Below are 12,299 nucleotides of genomic sequence, written 5' to 3' on the forward strand. Positions count from 1 at the left end.
TGTGTAGTGGCTAACAATGCTGAGCATCTGAGTTAACTCTCTGAAATGCTCACCAGGTTGTCAGAAGTGTTCCAGCTTCCCATTCATCATCTCTCTCTCTCTCTCTCTCTCTCTCTCTCTCTCTCTCTCTCTCTCTCTCTCTCTCTCTCTCTCTCTCTCTCTCTCTCTCTTTCTCTCTCTCTCTCTCTCCTATTATGCTTACTGCAGCTAAACAGGAGAGGTCTGGTGGTGCCTAAAGTGCTGCTACATAGTCAGACTTTTTACGACATGCTGTTTTCATGCGACTGTGTCTTGCCATTCAGAAGTCTTTGTCGGCGGGAAATTGTTATTTAAGGCAGAACGGTGAACTGGATGAAGCAGCAATTCTTATTTTCTCTCTATTTGATTTCCCACAGTGGGCCTCTGTGGGGTTTTTAAGTGTTGAACTCCCCAAGGTTAAGAGAACCTGTCCTTGAGAAAGAGGAGGAGGAGGAGGAGGAGGAAGAGGTGGAGGAGGAAGAAAGGATGGCGGTCATGCGACAAACACTTATTAAGTTATTCAGACGAACGATGGCCTTGATTTTCAGCACCTCCTCATGCCTTTTTTTTTTTTTTTTTTTTTTTTTTTTTTTTTTTTTAACAATATATTTATTGGGTTTTAGTTTGCAAATTACAACATGTATATCAGCAGAGCAGTATTCAGCAAACATTTTCACCCCGTTCTCCCTCCCCTAACCCCACCCCACAAAATACAAAATAATAATTAACTTCAAAAACAGGTTCACATAGGAAGGATACAGATTTAAATAAAAAATAAACATAAATAAATAATAATACAACCAAAATGTTTTACACATTAAGTAAAGGGTGTTTCTTGTCGTTTTTACACAATGATAAGAGTTGTCCCACAGTACTCCCCCTAATCCCGTTCTTGTTGAAGCAAGTTCCCAACATTCGTATTATGCTTTAAGAAGTACACAAATGGTCCCCAGGCATTATCAAAAATGTTTTGTTTACGTCTAACAATATACACCATCTTTTCCATTGACATATTTGAAGCCATTTCTTTAATCCACATACCAATTCTTGGTCCATCAACATTTTTCCAATTAAGAGCTATTACACGTTTTGCTTGTAATATGCACATATCTATAAATCTAAACTCTTTGCGTTGTAGATGTGGGGTGGTAGGATATAAACCAAGAATAAAAAGCTTGGGATTCAATGGCAACTTCTTTGATAAGATTTGATCGATCAGATCAATAACATCTTGCCAGAAGGTTTTCACTTTCACACATTCCCATATGCAGTGGAACAGTGTCCCCCTTTCCTCACTACACTTAATACAAGTATCTGGAATATTATCATTAAACTTATGCAATTTAACAGGAGTTATATATGTACGCATCAGCCATTTATATTGTATAAGTTTTAGGTTGCTACTGACTGTCTGACTCTGTGCCTCTTTACATGCCACGCTCCATTCTTCTAAAGATATTTCCTCCTCTATGTCTTCGTTCCATTGATTCAGTTTTGATTCAGATGATTCATCTGAACCAGATACAAATAAGTCGTATAGCATTGAAATTATACCTTTACCATAACAGTGTCTAGTGACTGCTACCTCTAAGATGGAAATGTTCGGTATATCCAATGAATGGTTCTGAGATGATATAAAACTCCTTAGCTGAAGATATTTAAAAAAGTGATGTTTCGGAATATCATATTTTGTAGATATTTCCGCAAAGGACATGAATACTTCATCCTCCTCCCTGTATACGTCTTGCACTTTCCTTAACCCCTTTTCAGCCCATACTTTAAATCCACTATCGTTTTGCCCTGATTTAAAATTGGCATTGCCCCAAATAGGACTGAACCTGGATCGGGACGAATTTATATTCAAATATTTGAGTGCGTCAAACCACACATCTATCATGTTTAAAATAATGGGGTTGTCTGTATTTTTCTTCAGATATTTACGGTCTCCAGAATACAAATACAGGTGCAAGGGTAAGCTCGGTTTAACAGAGCAGGATTCTGAATGGATCCAAGCAGGGGGATTCTCCGATGAGAAGTAAAACATGATCGTCCGCAGTTGTGCTGCCCAGTAATACCATTGGATATTTGGGCATTTCAGGCCTCCTCGGTCATATGGTAGGTAAAGTAGAGATAGATGTAATCTGGGGCGTTTATTTTGCCATATAAAGTTGGTAAACAGTTTCTTGATTCTTGTGAACAAAGACGAGGGGGGGGGTAAAGGGATATTCTGGAATAGGTAGAGAAATTTAGGGAGTATATTCATTTTTAGAATATTAATCCTGCCGATAATTGAGATGGGTAGGGATGTCCAACGCTCTATTGAAGAAGTACTAGCTTCCAGAATTGGGTCATAGTTTATCTGAGAAATCTTATTCACCTCAGGGACAATTTTTATTCCCAAATACGTGAATGTATCTGTTGAGTTGAGAGTAGAAGCACAAACAAGCCCATCCTCCCTCTCTCTTTCATTGAGTAACATTATAGATGATTTGGAGTGATTCACTTTATAGCCAGATATTTTCCCAAATGTTTCAATAAGACTTAGGAGTGCTGGGATAGACCTGTGTAGATTTTTTAGCATTAATATTACATCATCGGCGAAGAGGGCTATCCTATGTTCTATATGACCTTCTCGAATCCCATGAATATCACTGTGCATCCTCACCGCTATAGCAAATGGTTCGATCGCAAGAATGAAAAGTAAGGGCGATAAAGGGCTCCCTTGTGGGCAACTTCTACTAATTTTAAAGGGTTTAGAGACCTTGCTATTCGTCAGAACTTCTGCCGTAAGCCCTGTACAAAGCAATCTAACCCATTTGACGAATGTGTCTCCAAAGCCAAATCGTGTTAACACCTCAAACAGATAAGGCCACTCGACACGGTCGAAGGCCTTCTCTGCATCCAGTGAGAGTAAGGCAGTGTCTGTCGCCCCCTTGTGGTTATATAAAATATTGAGCACACGTCGGACGTTATGAAAACCCTGTCTCCCTTGAATAAATCCATTCTGGTCTTCCCCCACCACCCTAGGTAGAAGGACCTCCAGTCTTCTTGCAATAATTTTACTAATAATCTTGGTATCCGAATTTTGGAGGCTGATTGGACGCATATTTTCACATTTTGTATTAGGTTTCCCTGGTTTTGGAAGTAAAGTGATTAGGGCTCCTCTCATAGATGTGGGGAGAAGACCATTCTCGAAGGATTCCTGAAACATCTCCAAGAGGGGTGATATTAATTTAGTTTGGAATTTCTTATAAATATCTATGGGGATGCCATCTGGGCCTGCTGCTTTTCCAGCCTGCATACAGCCGATTGCATCAGCAATTTCAACGCCAGTTATATTTTGATCTAAAGCCCTACTCTCCTCCTTTGAAATTTTGGGAATATCTAGGTCGTCTAAGAATTGTGTTTGCATGTCCAGGTTAGGAGAACATTCAGAGCTGTATAATTTCCCATAGAAGACTCTAAAAGCCTCATTAATCTCTGTTGGGTCCACTATAGTTCTACCATTTGGGGCTTCAATACAATTGATGGATCTTTCTGCTTGTTGTTGTTTAATGCGCCAGGCGAGAAGTTTTCCAGGCTTTTCCCCCTGATCATAGTAGGACTGTTTGAGTCTTATTAGGTCGGCAGCGGCTTTGTTAGCTGCTAATTCATTGTACTGTGATCTAAGCAGTAGTAGTTTTGAATGAGCATCTGTAGTCGTATGTTTGTTATGATAAATTTCCGTTTCCATTTTTTTTATATCCTGATCTAATTTCTCCATTTCAAGTCTTGTAGCCTTTTTCTTTGAGCTAGTGAAAGAGATTATTTGTCCCCTAATAAAAGCCTTGAAAGCCTCCCACCTTATGCCAGCAGAGGTCTGGGACTTGTTGCATTCAAAATACAGGTCAATCTGTTTCTCCAAAAAGTCTATAAATGTGTGATCCGTGAGCCATCCTGGTTGAAAACGCCATCTTGGTGGGTCATTCACTAGGTTAGTATCTTCATAGTTCAAGGATACCGCTGCGTGGTCCGAAAGAACTATACTGCTATACTGACATTCACCTACTTTGGAGGCAAGCAGTGCTGAGACTAAAAAGTAGTCTATGCGTGAGTGTGTTTTATGAGTGCTGGAATAGCAGGAATACTGCACTGCATTTGGATTGCCATGCCTCCAAATATCCAACAAGTTTAATTCCTTCATAAAATGATGTATTGTCTTTCTCGACTTATTGTGAGTGCCTTCTAGACCAGTTGACCTGTCCTTTGAAGGGTCCAACGTACAATTAAAGTCACCAGCTATTATGTATTGTCCAGGAAGAGTTGAGGCTGTCAAAAATAAATTATCATAGAATTTAGGGTCCTCTTCATTGGGACCATAAACATTTATCAGCGTTAACGTTTCAGACAGTAACCTACCCTGGACCATAATATATCTACCTGCAGTGTCCCTTACTACATTATGTACCTGTAATGGGACAGACTTATGAATTAGTATCATAACCCCCCTGGCATGAGTGGTGTAGGGGGCAGATAACACTTGGCCCTGCCACCTTTTTGCTACTTTAGGAACATCTTCATTCAAAAGATGCGTTTCTTGTAAAAAAAACAATTTTTGATTTCAAATATTTTAACCTGCTCATTACCCTTTTCACCTTTGTAATTTTGTTCAAGCCCCTACAATTCCACGAAGTAAATTTCACCTTGCAGTTCTCTGACATTAGTTAATTAATATATATATATCCCTTATGAAAAGGTACACAGACAGCCACACCCATATGAGAGAAGAAAAAATAATAAAACACATCAGGAAAAAACACCCACCCCCCACCCCCTACTAACCTGATGCCCATGCATCTCCCCTCACCCCTCATTTCACTACTGGCCAAACGAGTTTCTCTAACTTGTCTTCCCCCTAAGCTCAAACTAGCTTTCATTTTTTCTAAATACTAATCACAAATAACATATCTAGTGTTGTCTTGAACTGCGCAATGCTTGCAACTTGTAGGTATAGTATCCATTAGGTCAGGGGCTTACTTTAAACGCCAAACACTATTATTACAAATCTGAAACACTTTTAGTACAAACCTGGAACGCGCGCACGCAGGCTGGGAGACGAGGAAAATGTAAAAAGTTAAATGTTTGTAGCCTGCCCCAGAATCTGCAATGCGTTGTAGGAAAAGTCTAAACCAGTGCTGATTTTGTCCATTGAACTAGACTCAGTCCTGTCCGAATAAGAATACAAATAAAAATCAGAGGAAAACTAAACAGTCATAGTCCAACCACGCTTCATTTCGTGGAAATGGCTATTTTTATAACGTCATTTATATATTCACTTATAAGAATACAGTAGGCTCAGTATGACTGTTACTTTCCTTTCGGAGCCTTCCAACGCCGGGACCGTCTCAATAAATCAAATGCTTCGGATAAACTTTTCCACCTCCGCCGGTGTTTGAAAGGTGCGGGCTCTCTCGTTGTGAGTTACCAGCAGCCGGTCTGGAAAGATGATTCGGTGCGTGTGGATCCCCCGGTCTCTTAGCTTCTTCCGCACCTCGTCGTATCCGCGCTGCCTCTTGTGCACACCTGCAGAGAGGTCTATGTGAAGACGAACCGGCTCGTTATTATAAAGGACCCGTCCCTTGGTCCTAGCCGCCCTCAGTACTCTCTCTCTGTCCTTGAAGTTCATGAACTTCATGATTAGGGTCCTTGGGCGTTGAGAGTCAAGTGGCGCACCGATTCTATGAGCACGCTCCAATACTAAGCCCCCTGGTTCAATATTCAGAGCCTCCGGTAACCATTTCTCCAAAAATGCAGTTGCATCCTGGCCCTCTGCCTTTTCCGGTAGCCCCACCAACCTGACGTTATTTCTTCGACTCCTGCATTCCAAGTCCTCCACTTTGTCGAGAAGGTTTTTAACGGTGTTCTCCAGAGTGCCAACCTTCGCTATCAGCTTATTAACCTTGTCCTCCGCGTCAGAAATCCGTTGTTCAGTCTGCTCTATGCGGCTTATGCAATCTTGTATCTGTTTCTTTATTTCCGTAATTGTTATTTGCATTTTGTCGAATTTCTTATACAGTCCAGTTTTCATAGTCAGTATGGCTTTCATGATATCTTGGTTGTCTGGACTCAACTTTTCATCATCAGATTCGTCGACGTCCTCGTGTGCGTTAGCCATCTTATTTTCACCCGACTTGGTGGCCTCCTCCTCCACCTCAGACTGTTCAGCTTTCTTTCTATCCTTCTTTGCTTTTTCTTTAGCGTTTTTTCCTGACATTTAGATTCCGGATATTCTTATACTTATACTGCGCGACTTTGAGTGATATTTTGATTAGTTTTGTAGGATTAAATTACATGCTAGCAGCTGAGCCTAAAATGTGCGACCTCCTAGTTACTCGTCATGCCCGGAAGTCCTCCTCATGCCTTGTTAAAAAAAAGACTTCAAAGGGCTTTTTAAGAGCAGAGATGGAGGGAGGATATTATTTGTTGCACATTCCATGCATATGGTGCAATAGCCAAAGCCCTTTAGTTTATTAAGCCCAAAGCTCAGGAGCTTAGAGTGGTCTTGAGGCCTCTCACGACAATACGGCAGAGTTTTGCACCCTCACCTTTTTAAATGTTTTGGTTTGAAAATATAATTTCCTTCTAATTGGCCTTTTCCTTTTACTGCTATTCACCTTGAACTCGGGAAATGATTGTAGCCTTTAGCAGACTTCATGAGTCCTGGTATCCCTCAACCAGGCTTTTTGTCATGAATCAGGCATTAATTGTCTTCTATTTAAAATAGTAGATTACTAGATTACTTCTGTCATCCAACATGTCAGCCAACCGAGTTCAGTATAACTTCCCTTTGTCGCGAGCACATATCTCTGACGGGATAATGCTGCACTCTTTCCTCAGAGACGTTGCGCAAACGGTGTCAGATGTTTTCGTAGGGTGGACCAAGAGGGCCTTTTAGGATCAACTCCAGTCAGTCCAAAATGAGCCCTGAGTTGAGTACCTGCCCAGCCGGGGCCAGTGGCCTGCCTTGTGATTCTCCTAGAGAAGCAGTCTGCCGAGTAGCAATGTTGAACACTGAGCTCCTCTGTTCTGCTCTCCTGGTAGCGGAGGAGTGAGATATGGGGCCAGCTGACGACAGCCAAAAAGACTGCGGTCACGTTTTCCCCGCAGACGTAAACAGTGACACTTCTAATTTCCTGTGCACGGTGCCGACCAGGAAAGGCCAGCCACCGGGAGGAAGGGAAAACTTTGGGAACTGTGTGTGTGTGTGTGTGTGTGTGTGTGTGTGTGTGTGTGTGTGTGTGTGTGTGTGTGTGTGTGTGTGTGTGTGTGTGTGTGTGTGTGTGTGTGTATGTGTATGTGTGTGTGTGTGTGTGTGTGTGTGTGTGTGTGTGTGTGTGTGTGTGTGTGTGTGTGTGTGTGTGAAGAAAGAGAGAGAGAGAAAGAGGCATTCCTTGATTAAACACATCACAAGGTTCACCTTTTCGCACGCCGTGTTCAGGGGGCATGGAGAGGACAGACAGCACACACTCTCTTTGTGTCCTTCAGCACATAATATAAAAACATTATTAGGCACACGGAACGTAGTTATGTCCAATCTCTGTGTTGTATCTGCAGAGGGTTTGCTCTCGCAGACGGTCCAGAGGCCCTGTACCTGTATCTGAGGCACATCTGTTCGCAACGTGACCAATAAATGCCCACATGGCGTTATCTGACTATACCCCCCCCCCCCCCCCCCAAAACCGAAGCCCCATCAATATAAGGACGTTTTTGTTTACCACATATGTGAAATGCACCATTGGAATGTGACGTTCTGTGTGTGTGTGTGTGTGTGTGTGTGTGTGTGTGTGTGTGTGTGTGTGTGTGTGTGTGTGTGTGTGTGTGTGTGTGTGTGTGTGTGTGTGTGTGTGTGTGTGTGTGTGTGTGTGTGTGTGTGTGTGTGTGTGTGTGTGTGTGTGTGTGTGTGTGTGTGTGTGTGTGTGTGTGTGTGTGTGTGTGTGTGTGTGTGTGTGTGTGTGTGTTTCTCCAGGGCCTCCGCGGGTGGCTGAGAAGGTGGCCCACAGGCAGACAGCTCGGCTGGGGAGTGCCATCAAGTTGCCGTGCCCGGTCGAGGGCGACCCTCCTCCTCTCATCATGTGGACCAAGGACGGGCGCAACATTCACAGCGGATGGATCCGCTTCCGGATCCTGCGCCTGGGCTTGAAGATCAAGGAGGTGGAGGCAGAGGACGCAGGCACCTACATCTGCAAAGCGACCAACGGCTTTGGGAGTGTGAACATCAACTACACCCTCATCGTCATCGGTACGTTGGGATCGGGGTGTCGGTGCACATCAGGTGGTGTACGTTATCATATCAGGTGGTATCGTGAAACAGTCATCATCTGTTACCACGCCGCGGGTCTCTTTGATGAGATCATCTGGGCCAATGGAATGCTGTGTGTCAGACTTGTTAAACAGTTCAGTTGGACCTGGCATCTGTTCATGGTGAAGTCACCTGTCTAATAACTGGGGATCAGGGGCCCAGCGGTGAAGTCAGACCACATCATCCTCCTTGCAGCGGAAACATTTATGAAGTCAGATTTGTAACACTTCCGCGAAATCTAAAACCTTGTCAAGTTGCAGATGTTAAAAGACAACGGCATCCGTCGTAGAGGTCAAGGTCTACAACAGGGGGGTTTATGGAAGGGGTTAGCAGCTGAGCCCCTCGTCTCTTCTATCTGTTAGATCCCCCACCTCTCCCTGCCCAAAGTCAACAGCCGCAAAGGATATTGTTTCATACTACTTCATCCTCTGTAACTCAGTTGGATCGGAAGGTCTTCCTGCTCCTCAGGCTATGCTGTAAGAACCAGGCTAGAATGTAGATCCGAGTGCAGACAATAGACACAGGAGGCAGATGATGTAAAAAAAAAACTAAACAAAAAAAACAACAACAGTGGGTAATTTAATGGAGCAGGCAAAAAGCATGCAGGTACAGGAGACATGGGGAGTGCTCACTGGCTACTCTAACAAACAGACAGGCAAGAATAGAACTACTAACAAATAGCGGCTAGTATGATCAGGACACATTGACAACTAAGCACTGACTGGGGGAAACAGTCAAAAGTACAAAAGGGGGTCATGACTGATTGACGACTGCACAGAGACACAAGGGAGACACACGAGGACATCGGCAGGACCTGGGTGGAAACACAAGAGGAGGGACACAAGAGGACATCGGCAGGGCCTGGGTGGAAACACAAGAGGAGAGACACACGAGGACATCGGCAAGGCCTGGGTGGAAACACAAGAGGAGAGACACACGAGGACATCGGCAGGGCCTGGGTGGAAACACAAGAGGAGAGACACATGAGGACATCGGCAGGGCCTGGGTGGAAACACAAGAGGAGGGACACACGAGGACATCGGCAGGGCCTGGGTGGAAACACAAGAGGAGAGACACACGAGGACATCGGCAGGGCCTGGGTGGAAACACAAGGAGGGACACACGAGGACATCGGCAGGGCCTGGGTGGAAACACAAGGAGGGACACACGAGGACATCGGCAGGGCCTGGGTGGAAACACGAGGAGGGACTAGGGGCAGGAGGAGACAAGGACCTGTGCTGGGTCCAAAATGTCCCTGGCAAGAACCCAGCACTGCTCCTCCAGACTGTACTCGCTCCCAGTCGACCGGGTACTGGAGACCCCTTCCACGGTGGCAAACGTCCAGCAACCTACAAATAGTGTAGGCATCAGAGCCCTTGATGCGGCAGAAGTCAGGGAGCAGGGACCAAGGGGCTGGAAGAAACTAGTTCATCCTGGAAACATAGAAGGTGGGATGGACATAGAGAAAGCAGGGGAGCTAGAGCCGGACTGCAGAGCGGTTGATGATCCCTAGGGAAGGGGCCAATGAACATGGGGGACGGTTTGTTGAACTCCACTCTGAGGAGCAGGTCTCGGGTGGAGAGCCAGATCTTTCGAACCAGGGTGGTAGTGAGGGGCAGGAACTTGATGGTGGTCTGCCTGCCGGCTATACCTTGAACTCCTGGATAAACTCCTGGGTGGACAGCATGCTGACCTCCTTCTCCTGGTTTGGGAAGAGAGGAGGTTGGTAGCTGAGGAAACACTGAAATGGGGACAGACCAGTGGCGGAACAGGGGAGAGTACTGTGGGCGTACTCCACCCAAACCAACTGCCACCTCCGAGACAACGTAGGGAAGTCTCCAAAACCTGGTTGGCCCGCTTTGACTGACCCTTGGTCTGGGGATGGAAACTGGATAACAGGTTGAGAAAGTGAACTGGGGGTTACGATCAGAGACGATATCTGAGGGGTGACCATGGAGTTGGAAGATGAGGACGATGAGCTGTGCGGTTTCTCTGGCAGACGGCAGTTTAAGGATAATGTGGGCAGACTGGTTAATGACTGTTAGGATGGGGCTGTTGCCGTCAGAGGAGGGCAGGCCAGTCACAAAGTCCAGGGAGATATAGGACTAGGGATGATGAGGGACAGAAAGAGGCTGCAGGAGAGCATGATGGGGCGGTCTTGTTTTGTGCACAGATGGGACAGGCAAAGATGAAATACCGGGTGTCTTTCTCCATGGCGAGCCACCAGTTCGCCAGGTCCATTCCCGGGGTCAGGATGAGAACGCTGGGCCTCTCTGACTGTTTTCCACAGCCCAGGACACCGCAGCTACCACACGGGAGACTGGCTGGATGGTTAGAGGAACAAGGGTGGGTTTTCTGGTTTTTGGAGGAGCACTGAGACAGGATGGCCCCAACCCCCACATCAGTAGCGTTGGCCTCCACAGTGAAGGGAAGAGACAAGTCAGGATGAACCAGGATGGGAGCAGAAGTAAAGTGACTTTTTAGCTTGAGGAAAGCCTTCCCAGCTTCAGGGGTCCAGATGAAAGAGGAGGAGTGTAAAGTGAGGGCAGTCAAAGGGGTCGCTATAGAGCTGTAGTTGGCTGACTTGAGACAATGTTGGGGGCAGAATGAACTCCAACCGGTAACGGTGCCGGTGGTCCAGTTGATATGAGGGTTTCTCCAACCAGGGCCGACCCAGTATGACAGCAGTCATGGTGAGTGAGTCCAAAAGATAGAACTAGATAATCTCATGATGGTTACCAGGGACACTGAGGTTAAGTGGAACAGCGAAGTGAGTGAATCCACAAAGGCCTGCAGAGCATGGGTCTTAAGTAGAAACGAGGGTCAAGGTGATAGGGTTTTGGGTCAGCTCACCGGTATTCCCTCTTCTACTAGTGAACCTACTCTTTTAGCAGGCAGGTGGCAATGAAATGACCAGGCAGGCCGCAGTACAAACAGCACTTTTGAGAAATCCTCCGCTAAGACATCCTCGTTCCACCCAACTGCATTGGCTTCACCGGCAAGAGCTCTGGCACTCTCGGTTCCAGTCTGGATATGTCGGCCTAGCCGACTCCGGGAACCCGAGAGACGGTGGGACATTGTACCTGGGCTACACTGAGCCCCTCTCTCTCCTGTGCTCACGGAGGCGGCTGTCGACATGGATGGCAAGAGAAATGAGGGCATCAAGTTTGCCCAATAATTCAGGAGATACCAGCTCATCTTTTATTCCATCAGTCAGGCTGTGCTGGAAGACACAAACAGGGAAGCTTGATTGCAGGGTGCGGAGCTCGATGGAATACTCCAACACACTATGCTGACCTCTGCACAGATTCAACAGCCTCCATGAAGCCTCCTGCCAGAGACAGAATGGTCGAACACTTCTATAATTTGGACAACAAACAAAGGGTGAATGGGACACAGGCCACAGACTGCTGCTCCCACAGCGCCGTCACCCAGGCTAGGGCCTTAGAGGAGAGCAGAGTGATGAGGTAGGCAATGCGGGAGCAGTCAGTGGGAAATGTAGTGGGTTGCAGCTCAAACACCAAGAAGCACTGGAAGAGAAAAGGCACAACATCTTCCCAGATCGCCATGGTACAGCTCCAGTGGGGGTAAGCGGGGTTCCCGTAGTGTAGGTGGGCAGGTGGAGAGGTGAAAACAGTAGACAGTAGACACAGGAGGCAGATGATGGGGAAAAAAAGAGGAGAGACCGAAAAAACTGGAGACATGGGGAGACTGGCTACTCTAACAAACAGGCAAGAACATAACTACTAACAAGTAGCGGCTAGTACCACCAGGACACAGAGTACAAAAGGGGATGATGACTGATTGATGACAGCTGGTGATACACAGAGCACACAAGGGAGACGCACAGGGACATCTACAATACCTGGGTGAAAACACAAGAGGAGAGACTAAGGAGACAGGTTTAGTACTGGAGCTGGCGGTCACTGCCGTGACTCCGTGA

At 45.9% G+C, this 12,299-nt stretch overlaps 1 protein-coding gene across 1 annotated transcript in view; it reads left to right on the plus strand.

The window, feature by feature from the left end:
- The window catches only part of LOC311225588 (fibroblast growth factor receptor-like 1), a 73,070-nt gene that overhangs the window by 40,631 nt on the left and 20,140 nt on the right, over positions 1-12,299 (plus strand). Inside the window, exon 3 of the mRNA XM_084310953.1 lies at positions 8,024-8,296. Within this exon, the coding sequence (XP_084167079.1) occupies positions 8,024-8,296 (273 nt within the window). The remainder of the gene's footprint in view (positions 1-8,023; positions 8,297-12,299) is intronic.

This window comes from Notolepis coatsorum (assembly GCF_963971535.1).
Source record: "Notolepis coatsorum genome assembly, chromosome: 3".
In the NCBI taxonomy this organism is placed as follows: Eukaryota; Metazoa; Chordata; class Actinopteri; order Aulopiformes; family Paralepididae; genus Notolepis; species Notolepis coatsorum.